The sequence below is a fragment of the Entamoeba histolytica genome, genomic scaffold (assembly GCF_000208925.1).
Source record: "Entamoeba histolytica HM-1:IMSS scf_1104750516637 genomic scaffold, whole genome shotgun sequence".
NCBI lineage: Eukaryota > Evosea > Mastigamoebida > Endamoebidae > Entamoeba > Entamoeba histolytica.
In genome coordinates, this window is record NW_001915045.1 from 1 (window position 1) to 20,590 (window position 20,590).

At 24.4% G+C, this 20,590-nt stretch overlaps 4 protein-coding genes across 4 annotated transcripts, besides 5 other annotated features; 2 read left to right on the forward strand and 2 right to left on the reverse strand.

Moving 5' to 3' along the window:
* Window positions 1–1,056: 1,056 nt before the first annotated feature.
* Window positions 1,057–1,104: a repeat region.
* Window positions 1,105–2,307: 1,203 nt separating this feature from the next.
* Window positions 2,308–2,550: a repeat region.
* Window positions 2,434–2,913: a repeat region.
* A 16-nt stretch (window positions 2,914–2,929) lies between these two features.
* Window positions 2,930–2,966: a repeat region.
* Window positions 2,938–7,548: a repeat region.
* A 989-nt stretch (window positions 7,549–8,537) lies between these two features.
* Window positions 8,538–10,989, forward strand: EHI_023600 (adaptor protein (AP) family protein; the record flags this gene model as incomplete). Its single annotated transcript, XM_644199.2, has 1 exon — window positions 8,538–10,989. The coding sequence occupies one exon, from the start codon at window positions 8,538–8,540 to the stop codon at window positions 10,710–10,712; it is 2,175 nt and encodes a 724-aa protein (XP_649291.1). The 3' UTR covers window positions 10,713–10,989.
* Window positions 10,796–13,907, reverse strand: EHI_023610 (protein kinase, putative; the record flags this gene model as incomplete). The annotated part of the gene is made up of 3 exons (XM_644200.2): window positions 10,796–10,923; window positions 10,977–13,617; window positions 13,665–13,907. 3 exons carry the CDS (start codon window positions 13,905–13,907, stop codon window positions 10,796–10,798), a joined length of 3,012 nt encoding a protein of 1,003 aa, XP_649292.2.
* A 694-nt stretch (window positions 13,908–14,601) lies between these two features.
* Window positions 14,602–16,194, forward strand: EHI_023620 (uncharacterized protein; the record flags this gene model as incomplete). The annotated part of the gene is made up of 1 exon (XM_001913919.1): window positions 14,602–16,194. The coding sequence occupies one exon, from the start codon at window positions 14,602–14,604 to the stop codon at window positions 16,192–16,194; it is 1,593 nt and encodes a 530-aa protein (XP_001913954.1).
* An 80-nt stretch (window positions 16,195–16,274) lies between these two features.
* Window positions 16,275–20,404, reverse strand: EHI_023630 (uncharacterized protein; the record flags this gene model as incomplete). The annotated part of the gene is made up of 3 exons (XM_001913920.1): window positions 16,275–19,568; window positions 19,628–20,056; window positions 20,117–20,404. 3 exons carry the CDS (start codon window positions 20,402–20,404, stop codon window positions 16,275–16,277), a joined length of 4,011 nt encoding a protein of 1,336 aa, XP_001913955.1.
* Window positions 20,405–20,590: the final 186 nt, after the last annotated feature.

Genomic DNA, 20,590 nt, shown 5'->3' on the forward strand with positions numbered 1-20,590 from the left:
AAAGAAATGAAATAATTATTATAAATACACAATGAATAAACGAAATTAAAATAAGAATCAAATGAAATGAAAATCAAATAAAATAAACAATTACATTAAATAACATAATAAAAGAAATAATCAATGTTAAAATGTTAAAATAATCATTATTTAAATATTAAAATATCAATATTAATATTTATTTTTGTTTATTGAAGATAAAATAATACATAATTTAATCATATTTCATTCTTTTATTTTGATTATTTAACAATATTATCATCATTCATTCTAATTAATAATCCATGAATAAAAATATAATTATTGTCACTAAATAAAAAAATAAGTCATTGTTTAATGTAAATTAAAAATTATAATAATAAATATATTTCAAAAGTCATGTAAAATGATTTATTCATTTTTTATTCAACCATAACATTACAAATTTATTTTTATTTAATGATGTTTGTATTTCAAACTAATAAACAAAAACAAACTGTCATGTTAAATTATCGATAAATTTATTCGTTTATTTTTAAATATTTTCTATTTCCTTTTATTTCAAAAATATATTTTTTATGTAAAAATTAAATAAAAACAACAATAATGTTTATGTAACATTCGATAAAATATTTTGTTGTTTTTCATTTAAATAAAATATGTTGTGAAGAATATTTAAAAAAATGTAGAATTGCAGTTATTTATTTCAAATGAAAGTGAAATGTTTTTTAATAATAAATAAATAACTTCAATTCTTCAAATTGATAAATAAATAATTAACATGTGTAATTATTATTTAAAACGACTATTAACTAACAACAATCAATGAATAATAAATAAATGAAATTGCTTATCCTTTGAAATATAAGTGATTGAAAAAAAAATACATTTTTGTAAATTCAAAATGAAGAAGAATGTTTTGAAAGAAAATAATACCGCAAAATCAGAAACTAAAGAAATAAAATGAACATAATGAGAAAGTAATAAATGAAATATATTTATTATTATATCTGTGTTACAAGACACAGAAGAATGAAAAGAATATATATGAATAAATAGTGTTAATTATACTAAATAAATTAAATTAATGTTTAATAATTTTTAACCTATTGTTCAGGTGAGAATAATAGTGTTGATTATATTAAAAAAAGAATAAAAAGAATTTTAAATAATTAATATTGTTTTGAATTTCAATCAAGGTTTTCATAAAATAATAAAACAATGAATAAAATGATATAGAATGTTTTTTCAGACATTAGACATTTAGAGACATGTTTGTATCGTGTTGATCAAATGTTAATGTTATATCCATAAAGAAGTTCATGAAGAAAAGAAGAAAATAAAAATAGATAAATAACAACAAAAAATTGTTAGAAATTGTTATTAGTATAACTAGAAAATAATCAATTTCCAATATAATTTAATGAGTCAAAAGATTCATCTTGTTATGATAATGCACAAAGGTAAAATGGAATTGTAAGGGTGATGATAATGATACTATTATTAACATCAATTAATGTAGAAGAAGTTAAAAAAAGAGATATTGATTATCAGAGTATTACTGAAGAAAAAGAATAAAATATTAAACAAGAAAGGAATAACCAAATAAATAAAAATAAAGAAATTGCAAAGAAATAAAAGAATGAAATATATAGAAAAATTAATTATTGTGATTTGGAAATTGAAAGAACTGAAATTAAATAATTTATTCTTTTTAAAAAATCAACAAGAAGAAGAATAAGAAAGAAATAAAACAATGAAATAAATAGAAAACAAAATTACCAAAATATTTATGTCTGTGAAAGAAGATATTGAATTTATTGAACATGAAGAACTAAAAAATATTTTATCAGAACTACTTATCATAAAGAAGAAATAATTAAAAAGATAATAAATATGTATAATGATTGAACATTATTAGAAAGACGATATGATTGTATTTCTACAATACAATTTGATGATGTAATTAAAAAACATTAAATAAATTAAATGAATTTTTATTTAAATTTATTTTGAATAAATTCATATAAAATATGATAATTTACATTTTAAATAAACAATAATTTAAATAAAATGAATAATAAATGAAATAATTAATTTATTTATTTATGAAATATGAATATTAAATAATATTTTATTCATTGAAATACAGATTATTTATCATTCTTTTTATTTCATTTTATTTAAATTACATTATTCTCATTATTATTCATTTCATTAATTTATTAATATTGTATCAATTAATTTGTTTTAAAGTACAACAAATAATCATTCTTTCTTATTTATTTGTTATTTATTTCTTTTCTTGTTGGTATTCTTGAGATAATGGATTCGAAGATGGCATGTCAGAGACATCACATACAACCACAAAATATTTCTATGCTTCGAATATCTCAGTTTTCATCTGGTCATGACATGCCTTTGATGAGATAATATCTATTCAAAACTAACTTGTTATTATTTATTAATATTTATTATGAGTAGTTATTATATAATAATATTATTCATTATTAATTATAATGATTATTATTTACTAAGGGTTTATTATTTATCAAGAATTATAATGTATTAAAGAAGATGCATATATTATTGTTATTATTGTATGTATATTTGAATATAAGGATATTATCAAGGAATAGGGTTTCTTTAAGGGATGTCGAAGGTAAAAGGAGATGAGCTATAACAGTATGTTATGGATATACTCTCCTTAAAACAACAATATAAAGAATGAGAAATATTATATTACTCATTAAAATCAAAATAAAAGTCAAGCAACAACTTAAATTATGAATCATTTAATTCTACCATGCTTGTAAAAACAATATTTCAATAGAAATAAAGCATGTTGAAGAAACTGATTCACTCACTTCTCAACATGATGAAAAACCTAAAGATAAGGTTAATCATAATTGATTTCTTTTTTATTTATTATTTTTGTGTATTTCTGAATAGATTCGAAGATAGCATGTCAGAGACACCACAAAAAATATAGAAAAACAAATAATTAAAGAAGAAGAAATTCACATCAACCAAGAAATATAAATAATAGAAGAATGAGTGAAAATAGGTATTATCTGTATTGACAGAAATACATGAATAATTACAATAATAATTATAACCATAACTATCACAACATAGTTGATACAAATCATTTCACTCATCACTTCATTCATAATCATCGTCATAAACACTTTAACAATAATTTCAATAGAAATAAACAATATCAATATAATAGAAACAAATACCATAATAACACACAAAGAAGGTATAAACATTATCAAAATAAGAAACAAACCAGAAAATAAAGAAAATAAATGATTGAAACACAAAACCAAGAATATTGGAAAAACCTCTTTGAAGAAGAAATTAAAATACTTACACCACAAGAAGTAGAAGAAATAAAAAATACCAAGATTAAAGAATATACATCATCAACAATATGGAGAAGATGGTATTTTCTTGCACGAGAAAAAACAAAACCAATCAGAATGGAAGAAGAAACTATTAGTATGACTATGGAAGAAGCCAATAATCAATACAATTTAATTGAGATTAAAGACAATAGAATATCCAATAAGTATGTAATGAGTATTGAAAGTGAAGAAGACGATGATAAAGAGTTTAATAAAAAGTAGAATATTGATGAAGAGAAGAAAACAGTAAAAAGGAAAAAGAGTAAAAGAATTAGGAAAAAGTGGAGGAGGATATGAAAAAGAAAGAAGAAATGAAAAAGGAAATACAAATAAAAGACCAAACCATTAAAAAACTAACAAAGGATATTATGGCATTAAAGAAGAAGCATGAGAATGAGATAAGCATAAAAAACCACGAGTGCGATAAAAAATATTCAAATTCCATGATGAATCTGAAAGGAAAATGTCTGAAGTAAACAATTTAACACATCAATTATTATTCCTGAAAGATAAATTATCTAAATTAGAAAATAAAAATACACAAGAAGAAAAGAAGAAAGATGAGGTAACTTACAATATAACAGACTCATCTGAAACACAAATAGTAAATGACCTCACCCCTAATGTGGTAGTAGCTGATGAAATATCATCAAGTGAAGATGATCTTCCAAAAAAAGAAAGTTAACGCAGAAATCCATTGAAGAAATTGATATTCAGCATAAGAATATCACCACATTAGAATTAGACAAACAAAAAAACGGGGGAAGCAAATAGATAGAGAAGAAGAAATTTTAACACTTTATAAATGTTTTGCTTTGAAATTATTTGAAAGAAAATTAAGAGTTCAACTTAAAGAAGAAATAATAGAAAGATTAATACATGAATTTAGAATCAAAGTAAATGATATTAATGAATATAAAGAAATACTGAAGAAGACATTTAAAATAAAGAATGAAAATAAAAGAGAAATCAATAGAATAATGGAGGAAGAAATAATAAAACATCAATGGAAAGATAATGAATTAAAAGAATTAATAACTAGAATGAACAAGAAAGAGAAAGAAGAAATAGAAGAAGAGGAGGTAATGAAAATATTTAAAGAAGAAGAAATTAAACAACATGAAGATGTACAATTTATTAATTATTATTACAATAAGAAGAAAATACATCAAATAATTAATATTATTAATAAAAATGAAATAATAATCAATACATTAGATGATTATTATCATTATATTAAATCTGTAGCTTCCAATATTAACATCATTAATAAAAATAAACAAGAAAGAAGTGGAAAGAGAAGTATAGAAAGGATATTACAATCAAAAATATGTAGATTAAGAGATTTACTCAATAATAAACAATATATGAAATTAAAAAGAATATTACATATTAAGAAAAATGATATATATCATATTAAAATAAAAACAAATGAACAAATAAACTATTATAAATACCTCAGAAAGATGAAAATAATAGAAATAGAAATAAGAAAGAATAAGTGGAAAAGAATAAGATGGAATTATAAAATGATGAAATATTGGAAAAGGCAACATCTAAATAAGCCTAAAGAAGATGATTATCCAGGTAATATCTCATCTATTAATTTCTGGAAATGAATCTATGAAACTAATACTAATATAGATTTCCTGAATATTAATTTATATGAAATATTAATTGAAAATAGAATTAATGATAAAATGTCTATAATCACTCCAAATGAACTAGATTGTGATATTAAATACATTGCTAACTGGAATGCACTGGGAGTTGACAAAATACAAAGATTTTGGATTAAATATTTAGAACAACCAAAGAAGTATTTATTAAAATTATTTAATGAATGGTTAAATAATCCTAATGAAATACCTCCTCACTTTATTCAAGGAAGAACAATATTAATATATAATAAATGAGATAAATTAGACCCACAGAATTACAGAACAATAACTTGCTTAAATTGTCTGTTAAAAGTGTATACATCAATATTAAAAATGAAAATAGAAAGCAAATTGATGCTAAATCCAATTGAAAAACAACTCTCATTAAATCAAATTGGATGTAAGAAATACATATGCATCAAAAGAATGATTATTATACAACATTATAATCCAACAATTATTAATAAAGACTAAATGGAAGTTGGTAGAAACATTTTATGACGTCTCCAAAGCATATGATAGTATTAACCATCAATGGATTAAACAATGCTTAATATATTTTAATATCCCACTTGTAGTAATTAATAGTATATTATATATATTAAATAATACATATCTTAATTTGTATTATAATCAAGAAAGTGTGGGTATAATTAATGTAGAAAGAGGAATAATACAAGGTGATAGTATATCTCCACTTTTATTTGTATTATCTATTGACATACTATCTAAACAATTAGATAAACAAATTAACAAATTAAATATTAAAATGAATGGAGAAGAAAAACAAGTTAAGTTAAACCACATATTGTATATGGAAGATTTAAAGATAATGACTAATAGCCTCGATGAAATGGAAAAAGCCCACAAATTAACTAAAGAAATATTTAATGCAATAGGATTAAAAATTAATGTAGAAAAGAGTGGGATAATGACTAATATTAATAGTCAAATAAATGGTGAATTAGCTGAACTACCAAGAGTAACTATTGACAATCATTATAAATATCTTGGTATTGAAATATGAGATAAAATAAATATTAATAAATATTGTACAAGAATATTAAATGATGTATCTTCTATTTTATCATCACTAAACACTATGAAATATAGCAGCCTCAATACAATAAGAAAGATTAATAGTGATATAATCTCCAAATTAAGATATGGATTTTGTATTGTCACATGGAAACTAGGAGAATTGGAGAAGATAGATAAACAAATAAGAAAATCATTGATACAACTCCAATTATATAGTAGAAATATCCCAAAAAGTAGATTATATGTTAAAATAAATGAAATGGGATTAGGATTAATGTCAGCAAGAGATGAATGTGCTAAAGAATTAATAAGAATATATTTAAAATATAAGTGGAAATCAAGCACAGAAATAGGAGAAATGATAGAAACAATAAAAGAAAATCCAAATGGAATAATTAAAAGAATGAAGAAAGTATTTGGTAAGAAGATTAATTTTAATGAATTAATGAATATTTTTTTTTATAAATGAAAGAAATTTCTTGGTTAAGGAAGTATTTGAATGGGTAAATAATGAATTAAATGAAAGATATTTAAGTGAATGGAAAGAAAAGAAATGTGGTGAATATATAAGATGTGCAAATGGCACTTTCAATGATAAAAAATTAACAGTAGCCACTTGGAGATCACTAAATATAAAAAGAAATGCATTCCTCCAAATAGTAAAAATGCAAGAAGGAGTAAGTATGACAGGAAGTATTAAATCTAAAATACTCCAAAATGATGATTTAAAATATTGTAAACATTGCCCTAACACAATAGCATCTATTAGTCATATATTGTTAGGATGTAATGAAAAAGAATCAAATATTAAAACATGATTATGTTTGTAAACAAATATATAAACACTTATTAATTACCCATTTTAATGAATTTGATGCTATCGACTTTAATAATCCTCCTAAATGTATTAATAATGATAAAATGGTAATAACTTACAATAAAGATTTATTGGTTAGTGACAATTCTTTCCATGCTAGAAGACCAGATATATATTATCAAAATTTGAAAGAAAAGAAAGGATATATTATAGATATTGCTATATGTCAGGATAATAATTTAGAATTAAATTATATTCATAAAATAAATAAGTATAAAGAAATACAAGAGAAAATAAGAAATAATAGAGAATTAATATATGTAGAAATAATACCTGTTATATTATCAATAAATGGTTTAATACATAAAGAATCAGTAAGAAGAGTAAAATCATTGAAATTAAAATAAGACTTTTCCAAAGTCCTACGAACAATAATAATAAAAAATATGAAAGACTTAATGTTTTATACAGGAAATTCTGGCAGCACATTAGAAGAAGAACAATTTAATGCGAGCATGTTAGAATTGAACTCTATTACACCAATAGAGCATATTGAAGAAATTGAAATAATCACTTCTCAGTATGAAGAAAATCCAATTGAGGATATATCTAATATTTGACCTTTTTTCGGTTTTTTATAATGATAAAATTTGATTATGAAATATCTCATAATCTTAATCATGTTTTTTTTAAGAATCAATAATTCCTTATTATGAAGAATGATATTGTCTTGGGGAGACTGTTATTGTTAAAGATAAAATGCAAGAATATCTTTATAAATTATCCGAGTCTTATTCAAAGAACTTTGGTAATAACTTTAAACCATGTTACTCACCTAAACAAATGTTGAAAATAGGTGTTTTTGAAAGTAAATAATTAAATAATTATGTGAGTGAATTTCCAATTAAATGATATAAGGAAAGTAAATTTAAAAGAAGTCTTATTATTAATCCAAAATTGAATTATTTTAGAGTTAAATAAAGACAATTATTAACAACTTGGAAAAAGAGGATGGATGTCAATTCGTAAAAGAGACTATGACATGAGAGAATGGTTTCAATAGTATTGTTGATATTGTATTCAAAGGAGGGGTACATCAGACCAAGTTCATATCAAAATATGGTAGGTTTTTAAACGTAGTCAAAGTCAAATTGATGTTTAATAAAAAGTTTTCAATAAACAAAAAACTAACAATAATCAAAGAATTAAAGAAGTATCAACCAAAACAAACAATGACAGACATTATTATAGAAAGGTTATTTTTGTTTATAATAAAAATTAATAAAATAGTTATTTTAAGTAGTAGCATTTTCTGTTTGTTTAATTCAGACAAATACTTTTTGTTGAGTCTATGAAATATGTTGCAAAAAAACTATTAATACAATAATAACATACAATAAATTAAGTAAATAAATGTATAATATAGAGATTATCTTAAAAATAATAATAACATTTTTATTTATTTTTTTGCTAAAATTGAATAATGAAAAAACAAAATTATGAATAAATGGGATATAAAACATAATTGTAATACTTAAAAATAATAATTTACTTTTAAAAAGAAAAAGAAAATTCTCCACCCAAAAAGAAGAACTATGAACTAAAAAATGAACAAAAGAAGATAAGATGTCAAAGAAAGGAAATATGAAAGCTAGAGTTGCAGATACTCAAGATTTAAGAGAAATGTTAACTAACAAAAAGGAAAGTGAAAGAATTGAAGGGTTAAAAATAGTTATTTCTCAAATGACAGAAGGGAAAGATGTTGGAATATTATTTGGAGAAGTTCTTCAATGCGTTGCAACACCAAATATTGATGCTAAGAAATTAGCATATTTATATATTATGAATTATGCTAAAACACAACAAGATAATGCTACAAGAGCAGTTCAAGCTTTTTTGAGAGATTCAAATGATCCTAATCCAATTATACGTGCATTAGCTATCAGAACAATGGGAGCTATTAGAGTACCTAAAGTTACACAGGAATTATACAACCCATTACAAAAGGCATTGAAAGATCAAGATCCATATGTTAGAAAAACAGCAGCTATGTGTGTTGCAAAGTTATATTTCTTAAATCAAGAAGAGTGTGTTAGACAAGGATTTGTTAATACATTAAAAGAGTTAATATTTGATAGTAACCATGTTGTAGTTGCTAATGCACTTGCTGCTCTTAATGAAATTAATAGTATGTCAGAAAAGCATGATGTCTTTGAAGTTACTTCAGAAAATTATAACATTCTTCTTACAGCATTAAATAAATGCGCAAATGAATGGGGACAAGTTATTATATTAGATACTATTTCTAAATATGTTCCAGAAAATGTCCAAATTGCTGAAAGTATTTGTGAACAAGTTGCTCCAAGATTAAAAGCTGCTAATAGTGCTGTCGTATTAGCTGCTGTTAAACTTATTCTTGTATTACTTCCTCATTTAAGTGAACAAAATGCATCACTTTATTTGAAAAAGATTGCACCACCATTAGGAACACTTATGTCTGCATCTAAAGCATATGAAATTCAATATGTTGCATTAAGAAACATTCGATTAATTCTTCAAAAATGTAAAGACTTATTAGTAAATGATGTAAAAATATTTTATTGTAAATATAATGATCCTTTATATATTAAAATTGAAAAACTTGAAATTATTGTTGCTTTAGCTAATAAAGACAATATTAAAGAAATTCTTTCTGAATTTGTTGACTATTCTCAAATGGGTGATGTTGAATTTGTTAGAAAAGCTGTTAGAGCATTAGGAAGATGTGCTATTAAATTAGAAAACGTTGCTAATCAATGCATTACCACTTTAGTTGATTTAATTAATACAAAAGTTAATTATATTGTACAAGAAGCAATTGTTGTTATTAGAGATATCTTTAGAAGATATCCAAATAGATATGAAAAAGTTATTGGAACTCTTTGCGAGAATTTAGACTCACTTGATGAACCAGAAGCTAAAGCTGCTATGATTTGGATTATTGGAGAATATTCAGATAGAATTACTAATGTAGCCGATTTATTACAAATGTTCTTAGAAACTTTCCAAGAAGAAGATATTAATGTCCAATTACAATTACTTACAGCAACAGTTAAATCATTCTTAAAAGCTTCTTTAGAAGATCAAGACGTTCTTCAAAATTTGTTTACTATGTGTACTGAAAGTGATAATCCTGATCTTAGAGACAGAGGTCTATTTTATTGGAGACTTCTTGCTCATGACCCAGAACTTGCTAAAGAAATGGTTTGTTCTGAAAAACCAGTTATTAAAGATGACTCTGAAGAACTTGACCAAGCTGTTTTAGTTAAATTAATTCCACATATTGGCTCTTTAGCTTCATTATTACATAAACCACCAGAGGTTTTCGTTTCTTCATTGAAAGCACAAGCTGGTGGATTTAATTTCAAGAATCTTGAGACTTTAGGTGAAGAATTCTCTTCTGACGATGAAGATGACATCCAAATCAATACTCAACCTGCTAATACAAAATCATTACTTGATTTTGGTGATGTTACTACTCCAGCCCAACCAACTGCTGCCCCAGCTCAACAAGCCCCTCAACAACAAAGTGTAATGTCTTTGTTTGATAATTTGAACACAACTACACCAGCTCAGTCTACTCCTGCTCAACCAGTTCAACAACAACAAAATATTTATGCTACTCTTTACGGACAACCAACCCAACCAGTCCAACAACAACCAGCTCTCTTTGCTACTCCTGGTGTTCAACCACAAGCTGCTCCAGCTCAGCCACAACAAACAAATAAACCAGCCGTTGATCTTTCATTCCTTGGCATTTAACTGAATTGTTGTCTTAATAATTTTAAATTTATATTTTTGTATAGTAATAGAATAAAAAGTTTCAAACAAGAACAAAAATCAATTTAAGCCATTTGGTGAATCTCTCCAGTAGAAAACAGTAATAGAGAGAATTGCTCTAATTGAGATGGTTCAGTTGATTGAATGTTGATAAGGATATTAGTTTGAGATTCAAGAATAACTTTTGTTTGAACTAGTTTAATAAGTAATAAATATTATTTAAAAATGAAAATAAAATTAACAAACTATCTGAGTCATTTTCATCACAAGTTGCAAGTATTCTATCATTATTTTGATCAATGACTGTGACTTTTTTTTGAGAATTATTTGTAACATTTATCATAGGAGTTAAGAATAATGATAATACTCCTTTGTCCATAGCAAATAAATGACTTTGTTTTAAATTACCATTTTTTCCTGATAAGAAACAACTAAACCCCTCATTTATTTCAGATAATTCAACAGATGGATTTTCAAATGTAGATCGAAGTAATTCATGAATTACAATTGTAAACTTACCAAAGAGGTTTGGTAAAATTGTCATAGGAATAATAACATATTGTCCAGGGACTAACTCAACAGCTTTACTCATGTACGACGCGTTGGTGAAGTTGGTACTAAAGACAACTTGTTGATATTCAAATCCAAAAATTTTTGTGTTAGAATCAGTTTTTATCATAGTCATTCCCATACTCATTTTATCCTCAGGACTTCCTTTGTCATAAACTAATTCAGCAATGACTCTGGTATTTTCTTTAACTCTAAGAACAAATTGTTGGTTTTTTCTCCAATTACCAGAATTAAAACACCCACCTGCTGTAAGTTCATTCCATTCACCAGATATCCAAGATGTTTTAGTTGGTATATGTTGACTCATAGAAATATCTGACATTGAATAAATCATTAACTTAAAACTTGTACGAGATTGATTTCCTCTTATATAAGGTATTAATATATAAGTTCCACTTACGTTATCTACTAATGCAGATGATGTAGTATCATTTTCTTCTGATTCTTCTTTTATATTACCAGGAGTAAGTACAGCTAATGGAGTTTCATCGTCTTTTGTTTTAAATAAAGCAAATCCAATTTCAGTGTCTTCGTCAATGCCTAATGCAACTAACAAAATAAATAATGAAGTTGGATGGGTAGATGAAATAATAAATTTAGGGTTATCACACCATTGATATGAATTTCTTTTAATTCTACCACCATTATTTTTATTATTCCATTCACTATTGATTTGATATAATTTCCAATCAGTTTCTGACTCGTTTAATATTTTTACCTGAGCAGAGCCATCTGGGTATTCAATTTCCATTAAATACCTTCTTTCAATTGCTGGTTGATAAGTACATCCAAAAATAATGTACCACCCTTTATCAAAATCTATTGTTTGTTCTATCTTTCTTTTTAAAGAAAATGTAGTTCCTTCTCCAATAACACAATCATCAACTATATCTAACATTCTTTGTTTATCCTCAATTTCATTTGCTGTAAATACATATAAAGCAATATGAGTTAAATTTCCTTCTTCTGCTATTTGTTCTAAACTAATTCTAATAGTAGTTTTATATAATACATGAACACTAATTTGTATATTATTTCTCCAACTGGGAAAAACATGACAACCACCAGCAGTAACACCTCTCCACTCTCCATTCAATCGAAATATTTCATTATCTGCATTTTCTATTAGTTCATGTGATATATCTGCATTTGATTTTATTTCAATTGCTTTACCATTTTCTCTTTGTGGATCTACTGTCAATGGAACAAATGGTTGATTAATGCTATAGCTCTCAATATAAATGGGAGTTATTGGTGAACGGTCATGACCATCTTCCTCTTTATGTAAAGGACTAGTTGTATTGAACAAACTACCACCTTTTTGGTTTTTATCAATTGTATCATTAGACCCATCAAAATAACTATGATTTATAGAAAGTGGGACAGGAGAATATCTCATTGAAAAATCTTTTTGTGTGTTATCAGACTTAGCAATAGGAATGTTTTCGTCAGTACCAATAACATTTGGGTAAATATTTGGAACATCAAATTCTTCTGTTGCATGATTAGAAGGATGATTAGAAAAATCTAACGGACTAATTTCATGAACGTCGTAATCAGGAAAAATCGAATCGATCATATTTTCTAAACCTCCTATTCCATTTTCTTGTTGTTCTTCATTACTTCTTTTACCTACACTAGGATCAGCAAATGTTGGATCTTTAGCCTGTTTTTTGACAAGTTCAAGTGTCTTTTCAATTCCACCATTTTCTTGAATCTTTTCACTTAGATGATCTAATAAAGTCATTAAATTTTGTTTATTTCTCATAGAAATAAAATCGTGTTTAAGTAATGTATATGCAGATGGTCTTACTTGTGGAGTTTTAACCAAACAATTACTTAAAAATTCTTGAAGATTATAACTATGTTCACTTTCATTTTTTAATTTAGGAGGGGGATTTTGAGCGATGAGCATTAATACTCTCATAGGTGGCATGTCATAATATGGAGGATATGTCTCTGCCATTTCAATAATCGAAATTCCTAATGCCCAAATATCTACTTTTTCATTATAACCAGTTTCATCAACAATTTCTGGTGCTAAAAAATGAGGAGTTCCAATTAAAGTTTTATGGTGTCTTGTTTTATCATTTAATGTTGTTGCAATACCAAAATCCCCTAGTTTAACATCTCCATCTTTTGTTATTAAGAAATTAGCTGGTTTAATATCTCTATGTATTTTATGTAATTCATGAAGATATTTTAATCCTTGAAGAGCGTCATGACAAATTTGTGCAATAACATCTTCTTTTAATTCTTCTCCAAGAATATCCATCATGTCAGCAACAGACCCGTAACAACAATATTCCATAACAATCTATTTATAATTATTTAATTTATTAGACTATTATGACAAAAGCAAACCCAAAATTCTTCTTGTCTTAATACACTTGTATAATATCGAATAATGTAGGGTGATCGAAGGACTTTGAGTGTATCAATTTCTCTTCTAATATCTTGAAAATCTGCATCTTTCGGTAATCGTTTAATAGCGACAATTGTTCTTGTATTTTGATGAAATGCTTTATATACTTGACCAAAAGAACCTTGCCCTATTCTTTCTAAAAAACCAAATTCATCATATGGTCCAATGGCATTAACTTCCATTGTATTATGTCTAATACTCCTAATTTTTAAGTTTTTTTTTTTCTTAAAATTGGTATAATTGTGTTATATAATAACAAAATACTTTTTTATTTTGATTTTTCTATTCTATTATTAGAATAGAAAAACCAATCATTTCAAAATTTTTGGGTATTTGAAAATAATAGTAAACTACCATAGGAATTTCAAGATGAACAGTTAATTATGTCTCGTCTTGTCACCTTGGAAGGTCAGTTAGGAGATTTGACAAGCAAAGAAAGAAATGCAATCCCAAGAGTGTGTCACCTTCATTTGTCAAAAATAAGTTTGTAAAGATTTTTTAATAATTATGTCATTAAAAAAAAATACTGAATAAAAAAGCAGCAAAAATACCATTAAAGACTCCAAAGTCATTTTTGATTTCAGTTTGTATGAATAAAACAAAATCTTCAATTAAAACAAATGCTCCATTGATTATGACACCAGATACATCATCGTTAATGATCAATCTCAATATCATCTTTTCATATCTTCATTACTTTCGGGTTTGTTGATAAATACTACTTAAAAAAATATGAAAACAGAAATTGATTATTAGGAAATAAATAATAAAATAAATATCAGATTACATAAATACAAGAAACCTAATTTGGTATATGCTTCTTGTTCTTTATCTTTGAATGAAATTTTTTATTCAGGATTTACTGGGGATTTAGACATGAAAGGAGCAAACGAAAAGAAAAATTTTAATAAAGATTTATATACAATCACATGTACTATTGACTCTATTCCTTTAGAATTTAATCACCTTCAAGATTTACCTCGTTTTATTGAGTTGTGTAAAACACAAACAGTTAGTGGTACAGACAATACATTAGAGACACTTGATTTATTTTTTGATGCAGCAGAAAATATTCAAGAAGAAGGATCTGACTCAGAAGAATCTAATTCTATTCCTATTGCACCAACACCACCAGAAAGTCGTCTTGTATCAAAAAATTTAAGTCAGAAAATCCAATTAAAATTAGGTGATATACCTGAAAAAAGAACATCTAAAGAAAATTTAGAATTTGTTGCTCGAGATTCTGTTAAAAAACAAATGAAAACAAGTGGGTCACAAAAAGGAAAAATGGCTAGAAAGACTGTTACTAATGTTAAAGTTATTACTAATGATAATGATGATTCTACAGATACTGAAGATTGTATTAAACCATTATATTCAATGGAAAAAACAATGGGAATGATGGAAAAAGAAGAAGAACCTATTGTGTTACTTATTGATCCAAAGAAACGAAGGTCTTTAAGATTTTATGAAGCTATGGGAGAGAATGTTGAAGAAGTTATTGAAAAAAGGTACCATTTTATTTTTATAAGTGATTCTGAAGAAATGAAAAAGTTTATTGCATTATTAGTGATGAAAGCTGGAACCAAAGAAAAGGCAATTAAAATTGGTATTTGTGGTTCTGATGGATTTGTAAGTCTTTTTGTTCGAATTTTTATTGAAATTACTTCAAAGAAATTAAAAGGAGGAGAAGGAATGTTTAAATTCTATTATATTCCAGTTGGAAAAACATGTGAATTAATGACAGTCTTAGATGGAAGTAAAAAATACAGAGAATTATTCTTTTCAGAAGACTGGAATGTTTTGTTTAATACAACTCAAAACATTCAACAACAAATTTGTAAAGTAATATTTGAAAAAGTTAATGAAGTTATTCAAAATTCTCAAACTAAAAAATATGTTCAATTAGGAGAAATACAATTAACCACAGAAAATGAAACTGTGATTGTTCCATTTTTAAAGAGTATTTGTCTCACTCCAACTATAACTGAATCAAAACCTCCTGTTGTTGCTATTGACATTTGTAAACAAAAGAAAGATAAACAACATGTTACAAAAATTAAAAAACCATTAAGTGCATTAGATATTATTCGATTAGATGGTATTGAAACTACTGGTGCTATTGAAAAATATGGAGATACTAAAGGGGTATTATTAAGTGTAATTCGAAAGAATGATAGAAAATTGTTAAGTTGTGAACAAATTATTAAAACTTATTGTGGAGATGAGGATGAGAAGAAAAAAGAAAAAAAGAAAGTGGAAAAAAAAGAAGACTCACCCTTAAAAAAAGAAGAAAAAGAAGAGTCTTCAGCAAATGTTTCAACATGTACAAAAATGATGATTAATTGTGAAGATTCATTGTTTAGTGTTTTTATTGATGGGAGGAAATTCTTTAGTGATGTTAAATATATTTCAGTTAAAAATATATGGACAGGAACAAAAAGTATTTATTTTAACACTTTTGTTTGAATTTATTCATTTTTTTTAATTAATTAATTTTTAGTGGTATATTTTTTATAAATAAAAACAATAAAATTCAACGAAATAAATTAATGAAAATATAAATCTCCAATGGAAGTTAATTGTGGTTGAATTAACTCTCGTATTGGTTGATGAGGTGATGAGATTAATTTGATTAAAAGAGAGTATATCCATTGTATTGTTAATCCATTTCCTAATAAGGGTTTGTTTGATATTATTTGAGGAAATATTTGTTTAATAGAATAAAGTAACTCTAAAACACACCATTGTTCTCTATACCCTTCTACATTCAATAAATAATTATTAGTAATAAGGTTCATATGTGTAACGTAAACATCAGCACATTTTGATTTTTTAGAAATATCATTGAATGTAAGATAACAATTAATTAATATTGAATGACATTCTTGAGAAAGAGTTTGACCATATGTTTTAAATTGTAAAGATGATTTAATTCCATAATCAATAAAATAATTAAATACATCAATTTGTGATTTTTCTATTGGTTTTGTTTTTATAATTTGAAGAATATTGACAAGAGGAGTAAATATTTGAGTATCATTTTCAATTAATAATTGTTCATTAACTTCTTTGTATTTGATAATATTAGTAATTTCTATTATTTTTACATTTATTTCATTAATAGAATCAATAGTTTTTAATTTTTGAGAAAGAATATCAAAGAATAATTGATGTACTTCTAATTTATAATGTAAAGATTTATTAAGAAATACTTTTTCTTGAGATTCACTTCTTTGTAATTGATTATTTGGTTCAATAAAAAAAGAAAGAATTGTTTCATGTGATTGAATAATTCTTTGTATTATTGGTTCATCAAGAGTAAAATTCATTAATATTTTAATTAATTCATTAATTCCCCACCACTTAGACATTTTAGCTCTTTCATTTATTTTTTCAATTTCAAGAATAGTATCTAAACACCAAAGAACTGTAGTTTCAAATTTATCTTTTATATTTTCAAAATCTTTATCAATAATAAATGAATTTAATGCTTTTATATAACGTTCTTGAATCAATGTTCCACTATTCTCTGAAACAAAGAAATCATTTGGGAATAAACAAATAAATTTCTTTATCATTTCAATTATTCTGTATTTTAATTTAATTCCACAAATACTATAAGAATCACATAACATATTTAAATATAATATTGCTACTCCACTAAACACTCCATCATTAAATATTAAAAATTCATTTATCATTTCAATTACATCCAATGTATCATCTGCTAAACTTTCATCTACTTCTTTAAATATTGAAGAATCATAAACAATAGGAAGTAATTTAAATACATATTTAATACCAACTTCAATACCAAATATTGTTGGTTGAAAGAAAGCAAAATCAGTAAATCCAAGAATGTATCTAAATACTTGTTTCTTTGTTTCTTCATCACTAAATTTTTCAAATATTATTTTTAATGATCTCATAACACATGAGAGGTCAGCAATTATCGAATCATTCCATCTTCTTATTTCAGTTAATACTCGAGAAATAATATGACTTTTTTTAATATCATCTCTTAATGGAATGTCTGTAGTATTAAGTGTTCGTGGATATACAATTACTTTTAATTTTTGAAATGCTGAATAAAATACTTCTGTTATTAATTTTTTCCATCCTTCTTCTTTTAAACAAACTCCTTGATCCTTTATTGCTCTTAATAATGTTTGTGCTGCTGAAAACCAAATATCATAACGTTCATCATCTATTTCATTTAATAATTCATTAAAAAGAACCATCATTAATGATTCTTTAATTTCTTGTTTAAAATTAAGTTCTGGTGTTTGACTAATAAGTTCTAATAAACTCCATTGTAATTCAATTGTTGATAAAGCAATATTTAAATCATTATTTTGATTTAAAAAAGATTTTAAAGTTTCTAATACGTAATTCATTTGTTCAAATGAAAATTGTCTTAAAATATTTGGTTTACAAATTTCTTTCAAAACATTAAATGATTGACTAACAATATCATAATTTGAACAGAATGATAATTCTTTAAATAATTGATCAACAGAATCATTTAGTGTTATTATTATATTTTCAATAAAAGTGGTATAACTATCAATCAAAGATCTTTTAGCTTTAACATTAGTTGATTTAATTATTGGAATTGAAACATCAAATAAAAAGAGAATATAATCTTTTTGAAATACATTTGATGAACGTTGAGATAGAATAAAATTAGTTAAATCAAAAAAGTATGAGTTAATTAATTCTTCAGAGTGAAGAGCAGTATTAATAAATAATGATTTAATATATTCTTTTATTAAAAGAAATCTTTTTGGATGAAGTTTAATAGAATTAAATAATTGATCAAAATAATATTTGTCTATTTTAAATGATTCTTGATAATAATTTTCAATTATTGTTTGACATAATTCTACTAATGTTTTAATATAAATACAATATAATTCATCACTCATTAAATCACTTTCATTCAAATAATAATTTGGTATATTTATTATTTCATCATTTGTTTGAATTAATGGACATATATTTGTAATTGTATTTAATGATGATAAAAATGGTAATATTATAAGAAATTCTTTGGTTTGAAAGAAATTTGAAAATTCTTTAATACAGTCTTTTAACCAATTTACACAAGTCAACTGTTTTTCATTAAATTCTTGACTAATATTTTGTTGATAAGGAATAAGACCAGAAGTATTAATAATCATGTTTATAATACGTATTGCTTCTTCATGAAGGTTATTTGAAAGTAATAAAGAAACAACATTAAAAACAAATATTAAATATTCTTTAAATAATGGAATAGGAATAGGCAATTCAATAAAATAACGTAATTGTTCTTCAACAACATTAAAAATATTTTTAAATTGATTGTCTGAAATAAGTAAAGATTCTTTATCTGCTAACAAAAAGGTGACGATACTAATAATTATTTTAGTAATAATACAACAATTACTTTCTTCTATTAATTCTGTTTGAGGTGTTTTTGTAATAAATTCACTTACAAGTTTAAATGAAGAAAATGGTATTACTATTTGTTGATTTATATATTCTTGATATTTCTTTATTGCAAATTCAGAAAATTCATTTGCTGGTGGTAATATTTGTCGGGTATCATGTTTTTCAAAAGAACATAAAAATTCATTTAATATACATTGAAGTAATGCAAATTGTATTTCTTTAGATTTAGTAGTAGAAATACATTGAATAACTTTTGAAAATAGTGTCATAAAAGTAGGTATTTCATATTGAGTAAATAATCCAGTAATTAATGAATATAAACTTTGGTCAAACTCATTAATATCTAATAATTTTATACATAATTCGATTATAACTGATGTTAAACACTCTTTAAATTTAACTTTCTATAATTTATAAACATTCATTATTCTCCACCATTTAAAAAAAAAGAATAATAACAAACTTCAAATAACTGATGATTTGATAATACAATAGTACAAATAATATTTGTTGGTATTTGAATTTTATTATTTTTAATTATTGTTGGTTTATCTCCTATTATTAAATTACAAAGTTCATTTAATAATATACTTAAATCGTTTATTAAATTATTATTCTTTTCATTTTCTTCTTTTTGATTTAAACAATCATCATTTGCTATTTTAAATAACTTTATTATCGTTTTAAATATTATTTCATTTATTCCAATTCCATTATTTTTATTTGCTAATTCAAATAATAATACATAAACATCCATTAAACTTCCATTATAAAATGAATGAATATATTTATTTGATTCAAATATCGTATTGAAAATTGAAAGTATTTTTGATCGAATTTCTTCTTTCATTTGAATTTTACAAATTGATTTAATTATTGAACTAAACCATATCTAATTAATCAATCCCATTATTTCTTTTATTGTTATTGTTTTATCCATTTAGTAACAAACATCTCTTATTAATTCATCTTTAATAAATTGTTCTATTAATTCTAATACTAACAAATTCACTTTTACATTATTTAATTCCATTATTTCAAGTACCATCCCATAATATTCTTCTTCTTTCTTTGTTATATCTTCTTTAAATTCTTCATCATTATAACTCTTTATTCTCGTAGCTTCTTTGATTAATTTTAATGAAAGATCTTCAGTTTTTCTTTTCTCTTTCACCTCTTCATATAACGCTCTAAATATCGCTACGTATGGAGCTACCATAAAATTCCCTTTTCGTTCCATTCTTTTTTAATGAATCTAATTTTATAGTTCTTTTTTTATTTCATTTTCTTTTAATAACTAAAAATTATTTGTTATTTATTTTTCTCTTTATTTCAATTTTTTATTCAATTATTATTTTATCTGAATTAATAAAAAGGTCTTGTGATAAATACAACACCACAAAGTGATGAAATAATAATGAATGAT